The 23,469-nt window shown below is 44.1% G+C and overlaps 1 protein-coding gene across 1 annotated transcript in view; it reads left to right on the forward strand.

The window, feature by feature from the left end:
• The window catches only part of Ush2a (usherin), a 663,496-nt gene that overhangs the window by 527,602 nt on the left and 112,425 nt on the right, over positions 1 to 23,469 (forward strand). The window contains 6 exon segments of the mRNA XM_075987373.1: positions 341 to 448; positions 7,822 to 7,968; positions 7,971 to 8,007; positions 8,859 to 8,935; positions 8,938 to 9,015; positions 17,945 to 17,969. Coding sequence (XP_075843488.1) covers positions 341 to 448; positions 7,822 to 7,968; positions 7,971 to 8,007; positions 8,859 to 8,935; positions 8,938 to 9,015; positions 17,945 to 17,969 — 472 coding nt within the window.

The raw sequence follows: 23,469 nt of genomic DNA on the forward strand, positions 1-23,469 counted from the left end.
GGTTCCTCTCTGGCCTGTGCGGGGGCTGTGGGTTCCTGCCTGGGTGGGACTGTAGTTCTGTCCTGGGTGGGGCTGTAGGTTCCTGTCTGGCCTGTGCAGGGGCTGTGGGTTCCTGCCTGTGTGGGGCTGTGGGTTCCTATCTGGCCTGTGTGGGGCTGTGGGTTCCTTCCTGGCCTGTGTAAAGCTGTGGGTTCCCACCCTGGGAGCAGGAACCTGTACTCTGAGAAGGAGTCTGGATGTGTGCAGGGAACATCTACAACTCTGCATGCAACTTCCATTGCTTAATTATTAATGAATACCCCTCTCAAGCTGTGCTTTATTTTCTGTTGGCTCTTCTTAGGTCTCCAGCCACACACCAACTACAGCTTCACCCTCGCAGCTTGTACGTCTGCCGGATGCACCTCCAGTGAGCCCTCTGTAGGTCAGACCCTGCAGGCTGCCCCTCAAGGTAACCAGGATGGATCTGTGGTTCAGAGAAAACGTTTGTATGCGCTGTTTTAATTAACTGTATAAGCTCTTCTGTAGCAAACAAGGCAGGAGGAATAAAACTGATGGGCTAAACCAAAATAATATCCCATGTCCCTTCCTACAGGCTTCAGTAAACCATAGACTGTCTGTCACTCACAGTAAAGTTCTTGAAATTCTTAAAGTCCTTGAGGTTTGCTTTTTATGGGGAAAATGAATGCTTGGCTATTAAGCTCCTCAAAATCTCAAGCAATAGACCCTTTAGTAGTGAACAAATAGCAAACCCACTGCTAAGGTGGACAAAAACAGTCTCTGCCGTCAAGGAAGTAAAACCAAACAAGAATGATAGTAACAGAATTACTAGGTGTGTATGCAAAGATTATAATCTGAGGGAGAGATGTAAACCCGCCACAAACATAGAGAAGGGTTTTGTGATGCAGATAGGCTGCAGTTGAGCCCCAGGAACTGAGATTTCACACACGTGCATGTGTGCATGCACTAGCTCACACACACACACACACACACACACACACACACACACACACACACACACAATGGGAGAGACATGCCACCAGAGAGATCCCACCCCCCTCTTTAGAAGACAGATTGGTATTGTCTGTTAAATTCAAAATCTTAATTTCTTAACACAGCAGTTAAGTTTTCATTATTTATGCCTGAAGCTCATCCGCACGCACAGAAGGGGCCCTGTGTCAGGATGCTGTGGAAGCATCATTTTACCTCATGCCAAAATGTGGAGAGCAATTCAAATATTGTTGGGGAGGAGGATTGCTAAATAAAAACACATTGTGGAAATCAGGTGATATGTTTATATGGAGATGTTGGAGAGCAATGGCAATCGCTTTGTGTGTAAAAATGGTTGCAGATGACTCCACTCATTGCTAGTGATTAATAAATATACAATACACATTAGGGAAAAACCTGGAATTACCGTCCCTGTGACGACAATGAGCCGCTGTGGATTGGGACCTGGGGTGTGTGAAGCTGTTTGCTTTATGGAGGAGAATATGCTCAGTAGCCTGTGCTAGGGATCTCCTATCCGTTAATCTTTTTTGGCCTGTTTTAGAGATGGAGAAATCAAAACATACATAAAGAAGCATCTAAGGAGGATCGCGGTGTCCGTTGCCATGACAGGGTCCCAAACCACTTGTTCATTACTTTTCTGCTGAAAGGACTGTTGTACCTTGGAACATTAGACCTAAACTTCCTACCAGTAAATGGGGAATAAAATGGAAAATTCCACATATGGGGCATATGGCTCCTCTCTAGGAGTTCACTAATGATCCTCTCTATATAAAGAATGCTTCATGTCAGAGAGCTTGGTGTTCCTAGGAAGGGAGGAAAGCAGCGGTGGATTTTTTGGAAAGGTCAACCATCAAATGGATACTCTGATGATAATGGGTGATCGCCATGGTGTTACCAACCCGCTTTGGCTAAAACTCAAGCCTGATAGAGTGGGGGATCTCTGGTATTGGATTATTCACCAAACTCATGCTTTAGTTACTTTTTAAATCTATTTCTCCACTTCCCCTTATAAAGTTTTTTAAAGGGTCTAGATCTTATGCCTTGAAAATTATGACTTTAGATGGTACAGGGGGCTAGGCTGTAAGAAATGTCCTCAGTATGCTTCTTAACATTCTGCATTATTCCGTCCCCAGAAACAACTGTGCAAAGAAAAAAGGTTTCCCTCTGGGAAGCAACAAAGTTTCAGATACATTCTCTAGCTGTGTATGCACATTCCTGGGTAACCTCTGCAGGGAACCAATACCACCCCAGTGTTTAGGGGCTACAAAGGGGTCGGTCATCAATGACATTAACCCTTTTCATTTACTAACTCGGGCTGGAGAGATGACTCAGTGATTAAGCGCATTTACTGCTCTTCCAAAACCGAACTGAGTTCAGTTCCCAACACACACCTGAGGCTGCTCACAGTCATTTGTAACTCCAGCTCCAGGGATCTGATATTTCTGGCCTCCAAAAGAGCCTGCATGCACACATGCACACGCATGAACATACACATATACACATTCATAATTCAAAATAATGAAAGTAAAGTTTTAAATTACTAACCCCAGGACATTTGGTTATGAAATGCCACTTTTATAGTAAGTCAGACACAGTTTGAAAGTCTACGATTTGAGAGTAGTGAGTGCACATGGGAAAAATTAAAAGAAGCCCGTGTTCTTCTGCTCCTGCTCTTGTTTCCATCTAAACATAAAGTGTTAGAGCGCAGGATAGCCTCGGGAAGACTGGACACACTTCTCTACAGTCTTATCCTCGCGGAAATTGTGGCTCCTTAGCCAGTAGTGGGAAGAACCCGGGCTGGGTTATTATCCTATTTTCCTGTTGCCCGGTAAGGTCAACTCATCTTAGAGTGAACTCAGGCAAAACCGTAGCCCAGCTTTCCTGTAGCATCGATACCGGGGAAAGAAAAGGCAAAGTAGACCCAGTCTGCCTTGGGCTCATCCGATTCCTCTTTCCCGCCCCTGGCTTCCTGAGGCCCCTCTGGACCCTTCCTGTACTCAGTACACATAGTCTAGATCTTGGGTACTGGCTTTGCCTACTTATAAAGACTGAGAGCTGCCAAGGCTAAGCCCTCACTGGGATGCCCTCATGGGCAAGAGGTCTGTGCCTCTTCGGTACTGTGAGACCTTCCATCTTCAGTGCTCAGTTCTCTCTCACGCCACTTCTCGCCCTCCCCGCCTTGCCTTTCTTCCTGTTTTCTTCTCTTAGGTACCACCAATGCCCATCACCTCAGCCCCTCCACTGCTGCTCTTAAATTTCCATCTTCTTCATACACAACACGTCACTCTTCATGAATCGTGCTGACTGCAAATCTTCATTTTTTATTTCATTCTTATTTCCATCCCTCTGTCCCTGCCTTTGTTTGCATCCTTCTAACTTCTCTGGCTCCTCCTAACGAGGGTCCTCTCCAATAAGGGGTGCTCAGTCTTCTCGTGTCCCCTCATGATTCTTCCCCCATGTCAAAGGGGGCATCTCTCCTGTTAATCCAGCTCGCTAAAATCTAATTTACTTCCAGGGAAGCAAATCCTTATCATGCTTCTATAGCAAACAGATGCCTCAAGTTTTCCCTCTGCTCAATGGTGGTCTTGACCCCATGCTATGGAAATGGGGAGTCATATTTCAATATTCATCACCCCAAATGCTTTTCCATTTCTGTGAGACTCCATGTAGATTTCATCAGACTTCACATGCTGCTCCATGTCATCCGCCAGGGCTCACACGGCTCCTCTTACAGGAATGTGCCCCTAGAACTACCTCCTTCCTACCTCTCCTGATCTCACCCCACAATCTGTACCGAGACTCCTTTCCTAAGTGCTCTCCCTGCCCCCACACTTCTCTCTAAGCACCAACCATCCCACATCATAGTATTTGTACTTACAAGTCTGCATTTACCATGGCGTGATAAACTGGAAAAGTAAGGAGTATGCCTTTTATCCCCACATCCCAGTACCTAACAGGGAAAGGGATGTAGACGTCTGAGTAAACCAGCCAGGAGTCTTTAACTATGCAGAGACCAGTGCATAACGTGATGAACTCACAGAGAACTGGCTTTCACCAACAGATTTCAAGAAGCCAATTCACAATAAAAATTGGGAATTTTAGTTAACGGGCATTTGCAGGAACTTTAGAATGGGTATTAATACACAAAACTCAAGACCAATTTAAAACAAATCCAGAAGCAGCATCTCTGGTAGTGAGTGTGTAAAAACAGCTACTAAAATCTACTTTCTTATTTTGGTCCCCGTACTTCCTACCTAGTGAGCCCTAGCCTGGTATGAGGGGTCGGTTCTCTTCCTTCCGTCCATTCCTCCCTGGGATTGTCTCAGATCTGCCCTCTATTACACAGAATAGGATCTGTTTTCTGGTGCTATCGCTGCCATTGGAGAGTAGCAGAAGAAGGGGGACAAATTCACACCTGGCACTCCCTCAAGTGGGTCTTAACTCTATCAACTATGTCTTGAAATTGTTAAGGTAATAACAGCCCAAACCCATCCTGCAGGTAAATATATAGCATTCACTATCCGCTATTTACACACTGAAACTGTGTCTTCCCAATTAAATCTGTGGCCATGTGGTAGTTACCAGCTTCCATGGAGCTGAACACGTGAAAAAAAAAGACTTTAGTTGAAAACATGAAACAACTCCATAATTCGGATCCCCTTTGTTTCATTAAGACCTCCTTCTGCATAGGCTGCTTTGAGAGTACATACTGGAAACTAAGCTATGGCCTTTTTCATGTATTGGCATTTTTGTCTGTGTATAAGTGCACAGCATTTGTGTATGTGTGCACATGTGCATATGTGTTTGTGTGTGTGAGCATACACACATGCATGTGAACACATGAACGTATGCACATATGTAGAGGCCAGACGTTGGAATCAGATATCATAGCAGTCACTCTCCACCCCACAGGTCCAGTGAGTGTCTCTCACTTGAACCCAGAGCTTGCAGATTTGGTTCCCGTAGTCAGCTAGCTTTCTCTAAGGATCTCTTATGAGAGCGCTGAAAATAAGATCGCAGGGAGGCTGCTCCATCAGTCTTTATGCGGGTGCTGGGGATGCAGACGCTGGTCCTCACACTTGAATGGCAAGTGTCCTGCCCACTGCCCATCACCTCAGCCGTTCCTTGGTGATTTCTAATATATCCTTCAAGGACAGAAAGATGAGCTACAGAGAATCAGATTAAACCTTGGTGATTCATCGCCTGAATCTACAAGCTCATGTGCCGTTGAAGCCTGAACTCTGAATTGTTTGAAGCCGCTGGCAGAGAAACCTAGGCCTCGGCGTGCGCTCTATCCAGCATTGAGGGAGAACAAGACAGGCAGCTTTCTTCTCAGAAATCAGTTGCTCTTTGAATGCCGGTGCGCGTGAGGCCTTTGAAATCCATCAGACTGTTTCCTTTCTTCAGCGTGCTGCTGAAGAAATTGTGTTTGAATGCCCTGAACAATTTTTTCTCTTCTAAAAATGCCAGAAACTTACTTTTTACTGAGTCACTTGCTTGGGAGACATTCTCAGCCAGAAGCTATTGATTGCTGGGAGCCTAATTGAATGGGTGGTGTTAGAGCCCCTTAGAGACGGTGTGAGGTCTGCTCAGGGCACAGTCACCTCCAGCAGACTCTCTGTCTTACAGCCAGATTCTCCACCCTGTGAGTGCTGAGGGGGCAGAGAGATGGCTCAGTGGTTAAGAGCACTTGCTGCTTTTTGCAAAGAGGATCTGAGTTCGGTTCCCAGCATCTACATGGTGGCTCACAGTCACCTGTATCTCTACTTCCAGGGGAGCCAGTGCCTTCCCCTGCCCTCTTTGGGTACTGTATATATGATACACATGCATGTATGCAAGTGAACACTCACATAAAATAAAAAGTAAATCTAAAAACATTATTTTTTAAAGAATAATTAAGGACAAACCTTGAACTGTGACTATTTCTGTATATATTTTAACCTTTATGGTGAAGACTCAACTCTATGAAGCAATGAGTCTTATCATAGCCAACTCTGCTTTCCATAACTGTCTAGACTATCTAATGTAACATTGTCAGGAGATATGTTGCTCATATTAGTTTGCTATTCACAGATACATGTTGGGAAGTAAGACTGAAGATCCCTGCCTCTGCGGAAATAATTTTCTTTAAAGCAGGCAAAGGGGTGGGTGGACCAATCAGTCGTAACAAAGTAAGAAAGTAACACATCAAAGAAAATGATGATGATGATGATGATATCATAAGGATGTGAGGGAACTAGAAGGGGGTGTGTGCTAGAAACTGAGTCAGGACCCCCTGACTAGAGGCTAGAATAAGACACTAAACTTCAAGCAAGCTGCATGGCTGAAGGAATCAATAGAGAAGACTGAGCTAATAAAACGCACAGCCTAGGATGTCTAAAGCAGACGTACCCAGGGCAAATGTAAACCCTAGTGACAGGAAGAACCGAGCCTGAAGCATCAGAAAAGGGTGTGGGCAGAGGACCATAAGTCAGGACAACTGTAGTCTAAGGGGGCTAGGGGTAGAGAAGTAGAGACCATGACAGGAAATAGGGGCCACAGAGGCCATGATAGGGAGGGAAAGGTATAAAAAAATATTAGTTGTGTATTTCCTAATATATATAAAATAGTCAGAAAGTGCTGAGAGAATTCCAAGAGCATCGAGAAAGCCAAGACTTACAGCAGAGACAGCCCCAAAGCAGCAGCACACACCTCTAATCCAGCACTAGGGAGGAGGAGTTCAAGGCTGGTCTCTAGCTACATAGTGAATCCAAAACACAGAGACAAGCTTTAAAGTTGAGGTGTAGCTGGGGGTGCAGCTGCATAGTAGGGCAGTTGCCCCGCATCACCGACCCTGGGCTTAGTCCCCAAAACTGCAAAAGACAGGATGCTAGTACAGACATGTAGGAAAGGCCAGAGTGACAGCTGTGAAGACCGGAGCTTTGTAGCTTTGTAGGGTCTGCAGAGCTCAGCGACCGGAGTACAGGGGCGGGGAGTACCTTGAGATCATCCTCTTTAAGTGTTTTCCTGAGAAAACTAGTCAGTGGACAGGCTTGGAGCTCTATCAACTGTAGAAGGAAATTTAAGAGTTCCAATGTTGATGCTTTGAGCCTTTGATTTCTAAGTAAGTATCTAAATGACAATGTCACCTAAACAATTGGGGTCAGAAGTCTGAAGCCCACGGGAGAATTGGTGTCAAGTGTGCCTTGGGGAGCCCTCAGCAAAGGCGAGCAAGAGAGATCATCAAGAGAGTTTGGGGGGAAGGGGGACAGAGAGAGAAGAGGATGTGGGGAGGGGGGGAGAGAATGCCAAAGTGAAGAGAGAGTCTGGGACTCTGAGACACTCCAGTGTTTACAGAGACAGTTGAAGAATCTTGGAAACCTGGGAAGTGGGGCCAGAGAGTATTCCAGAGAAAACGGACATGCGTAGCCCACAGTACAAGAGGGAAGAAGACATTCTAACTCACTGACCAGTATAATTCCAATAAATGCCCAATTGTGCTTCCTTCCACATAACCCAAAGAGCACCAGGGTTTCAAATGCCCACATTTCTTCTTCCACTCTTCATTGAATTACAGCCAGAGCGATGCCCGAGCCACAGAAACGTCCCACAGCCAGTGGTGTGGCATTCAAAAGTAAAGCCAGAGGAAGAGCAAATCCATGCTTGGTGACTTGTTTCTCCCCCAAAGTACAGGAAAGGCATTCTTGTTTCTTCCACAATGAGATCGCTTTAACCCACAGATAAGGGCTAGCTGGCTCGTGGAGGGAGCTGCGCCATTTCACGAGGCATGTATTTTATCCTCACAATAAAACCTCATTGTGTCATTTTTGCCAGGAGTTTGGGTGACACCTCAACACATTATCATCAATTCTACCACCGTGGAATTACATTGGAATCCTCCAGAAAAGCCCAACGGCCTCATTTCTCAAAATCAGCTGAGGCGTAATGGAAGCTTGCTTCTCGTGGGTGGCAGTGATGAACAGAATTCACTGATAAAAACCTGGAACCCAGCAGCAGACGGCATGAGGAAAACTTCGCCAATCACACTGTAAGCTTTCTAAGTTGCTCAAGGCCGAGAAAGAACACCTCCTGTTAAAATGTTACTCAATTATCGAATTCATCTCCTTGTTCATCAGCTATGCTATAGCAAATGAGAGTGCTGGGTGGTTGCTTTGGGCCTACAGGAAATCAAATAGTTTGTCCTGCATTTGATGTGAAAGCATGAGAAATTTAATTATACAAAATACAATGTCCAACTTCAAAACTTATCAAATGGTGTTTAAAACCTACATTCCAAAGTTAGCAGCTAAAGAGATTGGGAGAACGGTGTTCCCATCACCTACCACTTCTTACCTCCCCTCCACTCGCTCTGCTCTGTCTACAGGAGTCATCTGAACCACACATTTGCAATTCATTCCCATTCATTTCTCAGCAGACACGAGATAAACCTTACGTCAACAGATGTTTCAGTGCAGAGAATAGAGAATAATTTAGTTTTATTGTGGAAAATAACAGATCAATTTAAATATCTCTGCCTCTAAATGAATCTCCCTGAAAATTCAACCCATTTAGAAATAGAAAAGACTAAATTGAATTTTCACAGACCAGTAGCACACCCCAAGATGCTCCTGAAATTCTCAGGAAAAGCCATGAGTGACGACGGGGTTCAGCATGGAGTTGGGAGGCAGCAGTAATGGTGCTCTAGAAAGGAGCACGCTCTATGCTAGACACAACAACCAAACTCACAGTAGCGTTTCTCATAGAAGAGATCCAAAAAGTGTCACAAACTCAGGGAAAAACAGCAGGTTAGAAGCCAGCAAACATTGTCACAGAGTCTCAAAATTGGCTTGTTATAACTTTCATTTCTTCAGGTACATTTACAAGTTAGAAGCAAAAACTGGAAGTGGCAGCAGTGTGAGCAAGGATTTCATCATCCAGATGCTTATGTGGACCCAGAAGACGTCCATCCCGCATATAATGTCACCGTGCTGGGCTCTGATTCCATATCTGTGGCATGGCCAGCCCCAGGTAAAGAAAAAATGGGATAGCTCCTCCCTCCCTCTGTCTCCCCCACCCCCGCCATCTATTTCCCTCCCTTCCTCCCTCCCTCTGTCTCCCCCACCCCCGCCATCTATTTCCCTCCCTTCCTCCCTCCCTCTGTCTCCCCCACCCCCGCCATCTATTTCCCTCCCTTCCTCCCTCCCTCTGTCTCCCCCACCCCCGCCATCTATTTCCCTCCCTTCCTCCCTCCCTCTGTCTCCCCCACCCCCGCCATCTATTTCCCTCCCTTCCTCCCTCTGTCTGTCTCCCCCACCCCCGCCATCTATTTCCCTTCCTCCCTCCCTCTCTCTCTCATAGTTTAGTGGAAACTGGCTGCTGGAGATAAGGATAAATGTGGTTTTAAAAAATTTATTTGGATTAAGGTTTCAAAAGGAGAATCCATGATGTTGGGGGATACATGACAGCAGGAAGCCGAGAGAGCACAGAGAGTGAACCGAAAGTGGGATATGGCTATAAACCCTCAAAGCCCACCCCCAGTGACATACTTCCTCTAGCAAGGCTCCAACTGCTTAAGTTCCATAAATTTCCCGAACAGCAATGCTATCTGGGGATCAAGCATTCAAATACTTGAGCCTTTGGGGACATTTCTCATTCAAACTATCATAATATGTATTTCTACATGTGTGTACATGCATGCATGCCTACTTATATAAATATGTAGATACTTAACATCTATCTGACTCTCTACCAAAGCAGTGCATTTTTGGAATTCGGAATTCTAAAAACACTGTCTTTGCACTCATACCTATATGTCCAAGGCAAGTCAGAGATTATAACCACTCTGGGCATCCTTCTCCCAGGAGTCATGGGGTCAGCTCTTTGGTCTAGAGGGTTTCTTTCTGTATGGCATCGAGGGAGGTGGAAAGGTAATGTCCTGTTCTAACTATGAGCTCATCATGGTGACTGGTGATAACGGCTGGAGGTTGCCTCTCTGCTCAGTGAGCCTTCATTAGGCCATTTAGTCAATGCCAAATTGCTTTGGCGATTTAATACATTATTAAATTTTGATATAAGTATAATCCTTGGGTGAAATCTTGACCAAATAGACACTACAGAGGTTAATAAAAAACTGGACAGATCAGTGGGTGGAGTACTTTTTATCCTCACGTGAGGGCCTGAAGTCAAATCCTCTACAACCGTGTAAGAAACCCGAGTGTGAAAGCATGAACCATAATCTCAGAGAGGGGAAGACGAAGACAGGATGATCCCCGAGGCTTGCTAACCTGCTTTTCTATCTCAATCTGTGAGCTCTGGGCTCGGAGAAAGACTGTCTCAGATAATAAGATGGGGAAAGATAGAGAAAGATACCTTCTGCTGACTCTGGCTTCTGTGTGTGCAAGCATACAACCCCCTCTTCCTCACATACACAACACACACACAAACATACACACACGGGGGGCAGGGGAGAGACTGAAATTATCTTTTAACATAGACCACAAGTGGTTAAGTAAAACTTAAAACTGATTATAGGACTAAAATTCACTTTGAAAATATTTTATTCTTTTTTTTTCAGTACTAGAGTCAGAACTTGGGGCTTTGCACACACTATATAAGAAACTACCATCTACTACTAGGCTACATAGCCTGATCTTAAGCTCTCTGGGGTACTAGAATAGAACCCCTAGTGTTACATATGCCAAGCGTGCGCTCCAAGGAGCCCTGCGCCCCTGATCTTCCCTACTCTTAAATTGAAATTGAAACAAACACCATTCGCCTAAGTTCAACCATGGCTCAGCCCAGCACACTGTTAAAAATAGCTCCTCTGGGCCTCTACAAGAGGCACACATGAATCTAATCTACATGGGAAGAAGAAAAAGACAAGATCTCCTGAGTGAACTGGGAGCGTGGGGACCTTGGGTCACAAAGCAAAACAAGAAGAAGTGGGTGTGAGGAATAAAGAGAACAACAGCAGTGCGGGGAGTCAAGAGAGGGAACGAGACGGTGGGAATGCCCAGAACTCATTATATACGTTTATGAAATCTCAAAGAAAAATTTAATTGATAATATATACATGTAACACCTGATGGCTTTGTAGAACAACTAATTATTAATAGATACTATGGAATTTTTCTAAGTAGACTTTAGTTAAAAAACAAAACAAAACTTTTCCACAATTAAAAACAAAAGCTATGCTATGCACTCTTTTTTGCTTTGGAACCTGTCCTGGAACTAGCTCTTGTAGACCAGGCTGGCCTTGAACTCACAAACTCACAGAGATCCCCCTTCTGAGTGCTGGGATTAAAGGCGTGTGCCACCACCGCCAAGCTTATGCTACGCACTCTTAAAGATATGTAAAGGTCTACTGTTAAAAGTGTGTAAAATCTTTCTGGTATAAGAAACCCTGAACAGTTTTGTTGAGATAGAATGTTCAGTAGGTTTCTTTGATTTAGTGGATTTATTAAATTTAGATTTATTTATTTGATTCAGGATGTCATTTAACTCCAATATTTCTTTGGGAGTTTTGGGGGGTTATCTATTTGTTGGTAACAGTGGGGTACTGAAGTCACCCCCCCATCACTGTGCTGGTCTGTGGTTTTAGATACAGATTGTCTGTCCTGTGAAACTGTGTGCATCATGGTTGGTGAGTGTGTGTGTCTATAATTTTAATGTCCTCTTAGAGTGTTCTGTTGTTGAACACCACGTGATAACATTTGCTTCTTCTGTTTTGGGCTTCAGGGCAATTTCACAAATATTAGAATAGCATTGCCTGTTCATGTCTCAGTTCCTTTTTGCTTAGAATCCTGCTATCTAGCCTTTTGCCCTAACATGGTGACCATCCTTGGTGGTGAAGTGTATGTCCTGGAGGCATCAAAAACATGGAAATCTGTGGGCCTGAGTCTTTTCATTAGAGAACTAAGACCTTTAATATTGAGAATTATTATTGAAAGGTTTGTATTAATTCTTGTCATTCTGTTGATTTTATGGTGATCTCTTAGGTCCCTTCTGAATAAAAGTCCTGGTATTAATATTTTCATGTAGAACTGTTGCAAAGTTTAAATGATGTCATTTATGTAACTGGCATTTATTACCTGGCTTATGTGATAATTCTATAGATATGAATAATCTTTTAAATTTAACTCTTAAGAGCATCAACACATCATTTTAATAACTCATTTCCATTTAATTTCTGGACCCAAGAAATGGTTCATCAGGAAAAGGTACCTGCCAGCCTAGCTATGTAATCCTAATGGCTTGAGTTTTCTCCCCAAAGCCCACATAAAAAGTCTGATGTAGTGCACACCTATAATCCCAGCACTCCCATGCAAGATGGGAGGTAGGGGCAGGAGAGCTGGATGGAACTCAGAGTGCAGCTATCTTGGAATACACAGCACAGCAGGATCAAGAGACCCAATGCCTAGACAAGGTGGAAAGCAAGAACTATAGCTAGAATTGTCCTCTGACCTCCATGGCCACACCCTGACACATGCTTGCACACGCACACACTTGACACATGCTTGTATACACACACATTTGACACATGCTTGCACACACACACTTACCTTCAAAATGTATTTTCTCTAGCTTTTTCTCAGACTTAATACCTTCATTTTCAAAATGCTAAAAGTACTAAGTACAGTACAGTGTTAAAATTTTTCAAGATATTTCTCAAATTTCCTAGCATTGTGTCATTTTCTTCTTTGAATTCAACATCACATTTTTATGTTGGATGTATAATGTTTTCAATAAGGGAAGTCTCGTTATGGAAGAAAAGATAACCCTTGCTTATAAAATGTAACATTTATCTTTCCTACCTCAAGATTGGTAGAAAGTTTCATTCAGCCTAGACTAAGAAAATGAAGAATTGCATGCTGACTCTGACTATTTAACCAGTTGTTAACAAATCTACAATTTTCAGACCTGTCACTATTTTAGATGCATAGAATCCATTACAGAAACATTGTCATATACAGAAAGATTAAAATCTTAAACATAATTTTTCTGGTGTCAGGAAGGATTCCAAGCTCAGGACACATCAGGTGACCGTGTTTCAGTGCACCGTGTGAAGTGGATCCTATCAGAAAGCGCCTCATGATTGGGGAAATCATGTTTATTTGTTGTTGTTGTTGTTCTGAGTACTCACAAATGTACATTTTAGGCAGAAGGGAAGCAAATTTGTTTCAAGCAAAGCTATTTACAGGAATTTTCTAGATCTTGCCCCATATTCTGAAGTTCAGAATGGTTGCACCATAGACTTAGTAAGCAAGTCAGAAAGTCCAGATCTGTAGTTTCTAACCATGACCAGACTTTGGAATCCCTGGTCATCTTATTCAAAAGCAAATCCTCAAGCTAGGAGGTGTCGTCTCAGTTGTGAACTCACAGGAAGCCCTGAGTTCCATCTCTAAGCATCACTGAGCCGGACTTGGCTCAAATACTTCTAGTATTCTAGAGGCAGAGGCAGGAGGATCAAAAGTTTAGGGTCATCCTCAGCAATGTAGGAAGTTGGGAGTCTGCCTATCTGGGTTACATGAGACTCTATCCAAAAAGAAAAACATTCCAGGCTCATGGGAAAAGATTTTCTTGAGTTGAAGGCAAGACATGTAGGTTGGTTGATTGGTTGGTTGGTTAGCTGGTTGGTTGGTTGGCTGGCTGGCTGGCTGGCTGGCTGATTGGTTGGTTGGTTGCTTGCTTGGTTGGCTGGCTGGATAGATGGATGGTTAGTTGGTTGGTTGGCTGGTTAGCTGCTTGGTTGGTTAGTTGGCTGGCTGATTGGTTGGTTGCTTGCTTGGTTGGCTGGCTGGCTGGCTGGCTGGTTGGTTGGTTGGCTGGCTGGTTGGTTGATTGGTTGGCTGACTGGTTTTTTTAAAAAGTTCTCCATGACTCAAATGTGCCACCAAGTTTAGCAACTCCGACTCTCACACCAGATCACAGTGGTCAGCAGCACTACTTCCTGAAGACAGAAATCAGTGGCGTCCTCATGAATGTACAAAGCCAAAATATTGATTGCATCAGTTGATTTCTTTTCACCTGCATTTTGTGGGGATCAGTATATGGACAGAGTTACCTCAGGCAAGTAAGTGGCTCGGAGCAAATAGTCTATGTGGTTGCTTGGCAACAGAAGAATTACCTAGGTAATTAACTGTATTTCAGGTTTTCAAATTATGTTTCCAATGCTATCGATAAACTACATCTTAGACGGCATCAATAAATCTGCTGATAAAAGGAGTGAGGACACCCAGGGGAGGGTAACTGTGATAGTGAGAGCTGATCTCATGGGTGCACAGTTCTTAAATCCTACTGTGTGCCAGACACTCCCAGGCCCCAGTTAATCCTAAGCACTAATAGATAATCCCCATCCTAGGAATCTGAATTGTGGAATAATAACATCATATGTTCAAGGTCACCAGACATTTCCAGGATTCATATGTGAAACTGTTCAGTTGCTACCTTTGGAAAGTATTCCTTCGTGCCTTCGGTTCAACTCTTCTATCCAAAGCTTTGCGTTTTTCATTGGAAGTCTTGCAAACACATGAGATATGCACTCTGCATTACGAAGTGATAACCAAGAGGTCCAGGGGATAACCAACAGTTATCCAACCAGTTGTTGGTTAAAACACAATGGTTCTGGGAGGATGATGTTTTGTTCAGCAAATCAAGAGTAGTAAAATTAATAGGTAAATGGTGAGACCTCTATGGGTAAAAGGCCACCAAACTAAAGTGTGTGGATGAACCAGAAGACTCTGCCTACATAACCCAGAGTCCAGACAGAATAGCCAGGCCTCAGCAAGCAAGGGCGGGAAGACCCAGCTAGGTGGAAAGCGGGTAGGTTGAGAAGTGTCTCAACTCCCCATGAAGAGATCACTCAGAGTGGATTACAGCACTGCTCAGTATTCTCTGTCCTAGGCAAAGCTGGGCCCATTTATCCCCTGTTTACCTGATAAATGTCAATAGAAATAATCCGAAACACTCAAACCTCTAAGACATTAAGATGCCTGCTCTTTCTATGGAGGGTGAGGACCAGCAACATGCACAGCAAAATTGCTGACGTCATGGAAAAAGCAATCATGAATAGGGGTCTGCAACTTACCAGGCAGGAAGTACAAACATTCCACGCTCCACTGAGTAAAAATATCCATACACTTGCTTTTCTGTTAAGGACCATTACTCTCTCCATGGATGCTCACCACCACACATACACATGCGCACACATACACATGCACATGCATACACACACACACACACATACACATACACACATACACACACACGACAGAGATAGAGAGACTGTAAAGAAAATTTTGGTGCATACATGTACTTCCCAAATAGCTGTTGCTATTGTCTGATGGCTGCATAGTTTTTCATCTTCCAGCACAGAAGGTGACAGAGCCACGTAGGACGAGCCCCACTACTTAGTGTCCCTATGGCCTTGGGAAGCTTGTATGGTTCCCTAAGCACAGGTTCTGCCTTTATGAAAAAGGGGGGGCTAAGAGAGAGCCGGTTCTGCGGCAATGAGCCAGGACTGCTCTCTCTGAGGACTAGAACTCAACTCAGTTCCCAAACACCACTCAGGCAGTTCATGATGGCTGTAACTTTAGCTCTGGCGCCCTCCTGTGGCTTCCATGGGCATCTGTACTGACTTGCAGACATATACATATACATATACTTTAAAATAAATCAGTGCTGAAAAGACAGTTGATGAAAGAACACTGGCTGCTCTTCCATATTATCCAAGTTCAACTCCCAGCACTGACACAGTGGCTCACTGCTGTCTGTAACTCAAGTCCCATGGAATCCAACACCCTCTTTTGGCTGTTAAGGGCGTTGCATGAGCATGGAGTGTAGACATACACATAGGCGAAACACCCATACACAGAAAAAGAAATAAAATGGAAAAATTATATAGGATATAAATAAATCCTTTTTAAGGGGGCTGGAGTCATGATACTAACTTAACTTCCATTGCTGAGGTGTGAACATTTAACGCTATATGGTAAGCAGTTCTGAAAAGATACTAGCTGGTTATTGTTCAAATCAGAGGCAAGAGAGGCCAGGTTAGTGTCCTCCTAAAGTGTCCCCTTACCTCATATCAGCTCTGGACCTTGGGTCAGGACAGATCCAAATGAAGGAAAGCAACAATATATGTAATTGTAATTCGTGAAAAAGTATAGACTATTGAAAAGCAAAGACTTCATCGAGCATAAACCATTTTACTCAGAGAAAGACCAGAGGAAGCCGGTCCTGCTGTTTAAGAACCCAAACATTCAAAATTATTTAAACTCTGCAGATAATAATGAGCCATTGTAATTTATCAAGATGATGACTATATTTTGAACTATCCACCCCTTAATCATGTCCTAATTAACAGTACCACCGCATTCGGCAAGCGCTTTTTCTCGCTAAGAATGGTGAGTTATTTAAGTTTAAGGCATAATATTGAAACCCTGGCACTTTCCCTTGCCCATTTATCTTTTAGTCCATTAAAGAAAAGAATTGGCAACCATGCTTCTGCTGGGAAATCATTTTAATTAATCCTGCGTGGGCACATAAATACTTTTTATTAATCACGTTTTGATGAAAGTTTAGTTAGCCACAATATGGGCCATCTACAGACGCGAGACACCCCGGTGGGTGTTGAGCTAAAGTCTCAGCTGTAGTGGATGGGGTTGGACACTATCCATTAAAAACAAACTTCACGCCAGCTTTTATAAATGAAAAGTCTCCTTGCACTAGTTTGGACAATCCAACATTGTCTATTGTTTTAATTTTCACTGTTGAGTGCAGTCACCAAATATCAAGAATTGGGAAACTTCAAAAGAAGAAAAGAAACCAAGTTTCTGGCTTATGTTTCATTTGCATATTAATAAGTACATGCATCTTGCATTACTGAGTCTTGATATGAGCTAGGCATTTTGTTGAAATAAACACCTGTAGGCGGAGACTGCTCATTTGCTGCCAGACCCAAAGAGTTACACAGAAACTATATTAATTACAACACTGTTTGGTCTATTAGCTCAGGCTTCTTATTGGCTAGCTCTTACATCTTGAATTAACCCATTTCTATTCATCTGTATATTGCCTCGAGGCTGTGGCCTACCGGTAAGGTTCTGGCTGGCACCTGGCGGCTTTCTCCTTTGCAGCTACATGGTGACTCTTCGATTCCCCCTATTCTCTCTCTATATGTCTGTTTGGATTTTCTGCCTGGCTTTACTCTACTAAGCCATTGGCTGAAACAGCTTCTTTAATAACCGATGGTAACAAAACATATCCACAGCACACAGAGGGGAATCCCACATCACTTACCCTGCTCAGCAGCTATAATTTCCTGTCTCAGGCCCTGTTTTCTACATTTGTTTGGAGTTTTTAATGACAGCGTCTCACCCCATAGTCAAGGCAAAGCATACTCACAGCTGATCCTCGGCCTCACCATCACAAGGGCTGGAATTACAGGCGTGGGCCGCCACACTAACTTATTTTCCATATTTTACTAGTGAGAAAGGTCAATGTAGACTTTTTTAAGTTGTGACTTTCTCTAGGTTATTCATTACATCGCTATCAGAAGCAACCTACACGGGCTATATTGTCTCCTGATTTTTTAACCATTTAAATTTTAAATACTTTAAATTTAGCATATATTCGGTAGACTCAACGATGAGTTTAATTATGGCATTTTTATATTTGTATGTCAGGTCTTCTGCTCATAGTCCCTCCACCCCACAGTGCCGGCTGATCACCTCCTTCTGTCCAAACAATCATTATCTAGTTCTCTGTTCTGTGTGTATGTGTACATGTATATATTTTTTAAATCTATGTTCTATTTTCCTACCTAATTAATATATATATAGAAAATAATTTTATCACTTCTAAAATTGAGTTCAAAATTAAAAAAAAAATTTGCCATAGATACAGAAAATGGGAATGGCCACAGTACAATTGTAGGTCAGTCCAGCCAATGGTCAAGGAGACATTTTGCCTGTAGTCCCAAAGTTCATAGGAAGCAAAATGCATCTGCCTCTGGGTAGGATGATTCTCGTGCTCACTTAACACACAAGGATATATTTGCTGGTCCCTGCTCATGGGTGTGGCAGGATGCGGGACACTGAATCACGCTGATGGACATAAAGAAGATGTGACATCGCCCCTCCTCTGGGGACCCTCACCATCTGTGGAGGGGGCAAAGGCTGCAGAGTGTCGCTCTCAGCCTCTGTCAAAATCCCCTACAGTTCTCATTAAAGAAGGGGAGGAAGCCTGCCTCACTTTCCACCCCACAAAAGGATGTAATTGAGACACCCCGGCAGCACAGAGGAGCGGGGCGGCCGGTGTCGCGACACTGTTCCGAGTGTAAGCTGTCTTTTGAAGCTAATGCTGCTATCAAACCGAATATGTGTTATATATTTCCTTTTACTCTTAGGATTGTTACTGCGCCTGCTGCTTAGCAAAGGATTTAAAAAGGGCTTCTGTGATTGACTTGTCCCATTGTAAAGTCTGCACCTGCTGTGAAATGAAGCCACAAAGAGGGAAAAAAAGTTGAATAATTTAACTTTTTTATTTGTAAAGATAATCAGGGTTTTTCTGATTACATCTTAACTTCATAAATGTTAAATAACCTATCAGCATCTAGCTGTTGTAAATTATGGAAAGGAGCGCCGCCAGGAATATTAACCAATACAACCCTTGTTCTTCAGAGAACAAGAAAATGTGTTATGGCAGCTTGTCACTGTGCGACTGGTAACTCTGACACCAAATAACAAAGCTGCCATTTGCACTTAGGGTAGATTGGTTCACACGCGTTTCCGCGGCTCCTTTTGCTCTGACAGGAATTTATGAACTTGGGAACTAACCAAGTCGTGAGGCTCCCCCAGCAGATTCTAACAAATCTGCCCATTTCATTGCATTTAGTCATCAGGATACCAGAGGGCTCCGTCGTCTCAGGCTCGCTGCAGATGGCATGGGGTTTCGGGGACACCGCAGACTGTGTGTCACTGCCCCGCAAAGTGATGGCAGTGGTGGGACCTTTTTTTCTAGGTGTTTGTCAGTGTTTGACATGTCTGCAGTTCAGAGGTGCATTTTCTGTTCCGACACCTCATCGATGTACGTAAAGGGCTCTCGTTGCCCATTAACAGCAAGGTGAAAAATACATTTTTTGGGTTCATGCTGTGGCTAGCCATGCTCAAATCTAGATCGATATTGTGTCCATATCTGAAACACAGCAGAAGTGCAATCTTGTGCCCTGGCCCTGCTGGGAGTCCCTGTCATTTCTGAGCAGAGAAGTTGAAGGACGCAGGGTCTGGAAGCAGCCTGCTCTAGGTACAGACTGAAGACATAGAAACAACTTCAGGTAGATTGGGTGTGGGACCCATCTGAAACTACTGCCAAGGATGAGTGACAGATTGCCTTCACACCACAACTTGATTGTGTACAAGTGCACACTTAAAAAGTCACACAGTGAGAGAGTGTCAGGACAGTCACTCGCATGGATAGAACAGTCACATCTGTTTGGAATAGTGTCCTTAGACGAGAGAGGGTTTTAGGAGTGTTGGAGGACAGGAGAGCATGGTTAATATGTGTTATTGAAGGTTTATTGTCTTTCATTTTTATGTATTCTGTCTTGGGTAGAGATGGAGTTTTTTAGCAGCTTCTACCATGTGGGAATGTACTAGAATATCGTGTTGTGTTTTATGTCTCCCTTACAAGCGTGCAACTCTATGGCCATTGGTGTCATCGCTCTACAGTGCTCATAGAGGTGACTTGGTGTGCAGCGGTGACTGAGGAAATAGGGGCAGATCCGTTCTGCCCCTGATCCAGTGTGCAGTTTATCTAGTTCAATAACGTGTAGGCATATTTGGCATAAGTGTGTTTTCGAGACTCTTCCACAAGATCTACCCAAGGAATGAGAGAAACAAAAAGAGCGTGTCTTCCTGCGGAATCAGCCTCAAGTAACAGCCATGGGGTTACAGTTTCTCAGCCTCACATTATCTTCTAACACGTGCAGATTTGGCATCTCTGTGTTTGCCTTGAGTCCCATAGTTTATTGTGTTGGAATGCATTTGTGACAAATCTGAATCATCACTAAGAGATGAGTTGTTAGAGCCTTGGTACTAGGAAAACCCAAGAGAGCCAACCCCAGTAATGGGTTTAGCATCCAGGTCATCCTCCTCACCTCATTGCCCCATACATGACACAGCATCTCCTTCTGATGGCTACAGACTGCATCAGGAGAATAAGGAGATAGGCTATAACGTGACTTGGAATGATGGGGTGTTCTGAGATACTCCTGATAGAAATGTCTGTGAACACATATTCCTGCTTAAAGGTTGCATTGCAAACCAAAAGGGTCCCTAGTTCACCCTTCCATCACCTCTTCTGCTTCAGGAAGACATCTCTGTAGGAGCCTTAAAGAGAGTGCCGGGCCTGACGGCACAGTTCTTTAATATGTTACCCGGTTCCCCTCACCAGTTAATGAACTGAGAGTCTCAAATGATCTCCATAATCAATTTCTTCCTCCGGCCCTCAAACTTTATTTTAATTACAGAAGCTTGCTGGGAACACTAAAAATGTTCCTGGTTTCATCTGACAGTTGAGAATGAGGCCTTGGAGAACATCTTCCAGATAAATTCACAGTGTGCACGCATTACACCAACCAAGAGGAATGTAAACCTAGCGGAAAATGCTAGGGATCTGATCTTAAGGTAGCTTTTTATCCTCTCATGAAGAGATAGCAATGTCGACTTTTCTCTGGTGACGCTGAGCAGAAGTGTCACAGGCCAGACTGACTGTTCCAGGCCTGGGCCATATTGTTCATGGTGAATTCATTTAAAGGCAATGCGGACAGACTAAAACTAAGCTATTTTCTGAGTTTCCCATGAGCCGTTCCCTGCAGCAGCACAAGGGTGCTTCAACATGAACTTCTCCCGCAGTCCTACGCGGGGTTCACTCTGGAGTCTCTTCTGCTTCTCACCTCTTAGTCTTGCAAATGCTCTCACGACTTTACCATTTTTCCAGACGCCGACATTATAAGAGGAAGCACTCACAGCCGGTTTTCATGAACAAGGAAAAGTGAGATTCTACTAACTTCCTTGGTTCAGACAGGACAATTACGTGTTTCTATTAGTTTACAAATCGAAGGAATATTCCAGAAAGTTCCATGTTTGTCCTGGTCTTTGAGTATTCTTTGAAACGAGGCCACATGTCCAGGATGTGTGGGTCTCAGACTAGGAACCTTGGTCTTCAGAATGGAAAATCTCTCTCTAATTTTCCTGTTCCGCGAATGGCAATTTGACTGGTTCAAACTGTTCTGTTTCTCCACACAGCTTTTCTCAGCCCTGCCCTGTAACTTTCTTTTTCTGGTAGCTTAATCTAAGATTACGCTTCCGCAGCGTAGGAATATAAGCTGTGAAAGGCAGCTGGACCATGTCATTACTGCCCACCGCAAGCCAGTGTGCAATCCAGAATGAGAGGCTTTAACTTGACGGAGACTAATGCTCCTTGCCTTTAAAGGGGAAGTGTTCGGCGTTCAAGAGTATCTGCTACTCTTTTGGGGGACCCTGGTTCAGATGCCAAGCTCCGGCATCTGGCAGCTCAAAACTGCCTGTAACTCCAGATTCAAGGGGATTGAATACACTCCCCTGCGGAAGCGACACACACGATACTCACACTCAGGCAACCACTTGGAAGGGGGAACATAGCTGGTTCTGATAGCAATCTCCTGTTGAGATCGAGGTCACTGTAGAAAATGTGCATAGAAGCATATACCAGGCTGTTGAAAACATGACATAGAATTGAGGATCAGGTTGGCAAGATGTCTCAGCAGGTAAAGGTGCTTGCTAACTAAGCCTCATGAACCGAGTTCAGTCCTCAAGACTGAAGAGATCCTACTCCCTCAGAAGAGAACCGGCTCCCACAGAAAAGAATCACCTCCCACAGAAGAAACCCCGCTCCTACAGAAGAGACCCCACTCCCTCTGAAGAGAACCCATTCCCTCGGAAGAGACCCTGCTCCCTCAGAAGAGACCCGGCTCCCTCAGAAGAGACCCTGCTCCCAGAGAAGAGACCCTGCTCCCTCAGAAGAGACCCGGCTCCCTCAGAAGAGACCCTGCTCCCTCAGAAGAGACCCGGCTCCCTCAGAAGAGAACCGGCTCCCACAGAAAAGAATCACCTCCCACAGAAGAAACCCCGCTCCTACAGAAGAGACCCCACTCCCTCTGAAGAGAACCCATTCCCTCGGAAGAGACCCTGCTCCCTCAGAAGAGACCCGGCTCCCTCAGAAGAGACCCTGCTCCCAGAGACGAGACCCTGCTCCCTCAGAAGAGACCCGGCTCCCTCAGAAGAGACCCTGCTCCCAGAGAAGAGACCCTGCTCCCACAGAGAAGAACTCTCTGACCTCTGCACACATGTGGGTGTCACATATGTACATAGACATGCAACCATGCATATGCACACACATATTTAATATATAAAAATGTAATAAGATTTTTAAAGAATTGGGGAATTGATGATAAAATGATAATTTGAGCTTTGGAGACAAGTGTTGTGGGAAATGTAAGTAGGATAGTCTACACTGAAAAGGAAATGCTCATTCTAGGCCTAAGAGATGACATAAATAGAAAAGAGCATGTCAAGCAAGCATCAGAACCTGAAGTCGAGCCCCAGATTCAATGTTCAAAACAGACAAAACACCAGGCGTGATGCAGCACACACTTGTGATTCGAGTGTTGGATTGCAGAAACAAATGGATTCCTTCACTCCCTTGTCAGCCAGCCTAGCCTACTTGGTGGGTTCCAGGTCAGTGAGAGAGCCCATCTCAAAAGGAAAAAGTGGAGTATGCCAGAGAAACAACAGCCAAAGATGTCCTCTGGCCTCTACACGAATCCATGACCCACAAACCACACGTCTTTTCACATGTTCGTAGATGCATACACACACACACACACACACACATATACACACACACGCACACACACTGCTCAGTCTTCTGGGTTGTCGGGTTCTGCCCATTCAAACAGATTTCTAAAAGAGACTGAACAGTGGTGACACACACCTTTAATCTCAGCACTCACGTGGGAGGCAGAGACAGGTGAATCTCTGTGAGTTCAAGGCCAGCCTGCTCTACAGATCTAGTTTCAGGACAGCCAAGGCTACAAAGAAACCCTGTCTCAAAAATAAAAAAAAAAGAACCTTCTAAAAGAGACCATGGGACAGTCCTGACAGTGTGAAAATCTTCCCAGTGCCCGTTTATATCCGCAGTACACACCATCCTGAGCACCTCAGGGGCCGCCATCTCTTCCTCTCAGTGTGGCTGCTACCAACACAAGCAAAGACATCCTTCCGTGGCCCTCACCTCTCGTGTGTCATCGGGTCCTGTGATGTTTTACTCTGTGGTGTTGTCTGTAGATTTCCTTGTTTTTATAGTAACGACACACTTATTGATATGTAGCCTGTAATAACACCATAAATGCCAACACTCCCCAGTCAGTGAGATCACTTAGTC

This window comes from Microtus pennsylvanicus, chromosome 10 (assembly GCF_037038515.1).
Source record: "Microtus pennsylvanicus isolate mMicPen1 chromosome 10, mMicPen1.hap1, whole genome shotgun sequence".
Classification (NCBI taxonomy): Eukaryota; Metazoa; Chordata; class Mammalia; order Rodentia; family Cricetidae; genus Microtus; species Microtus pennsylvanicus.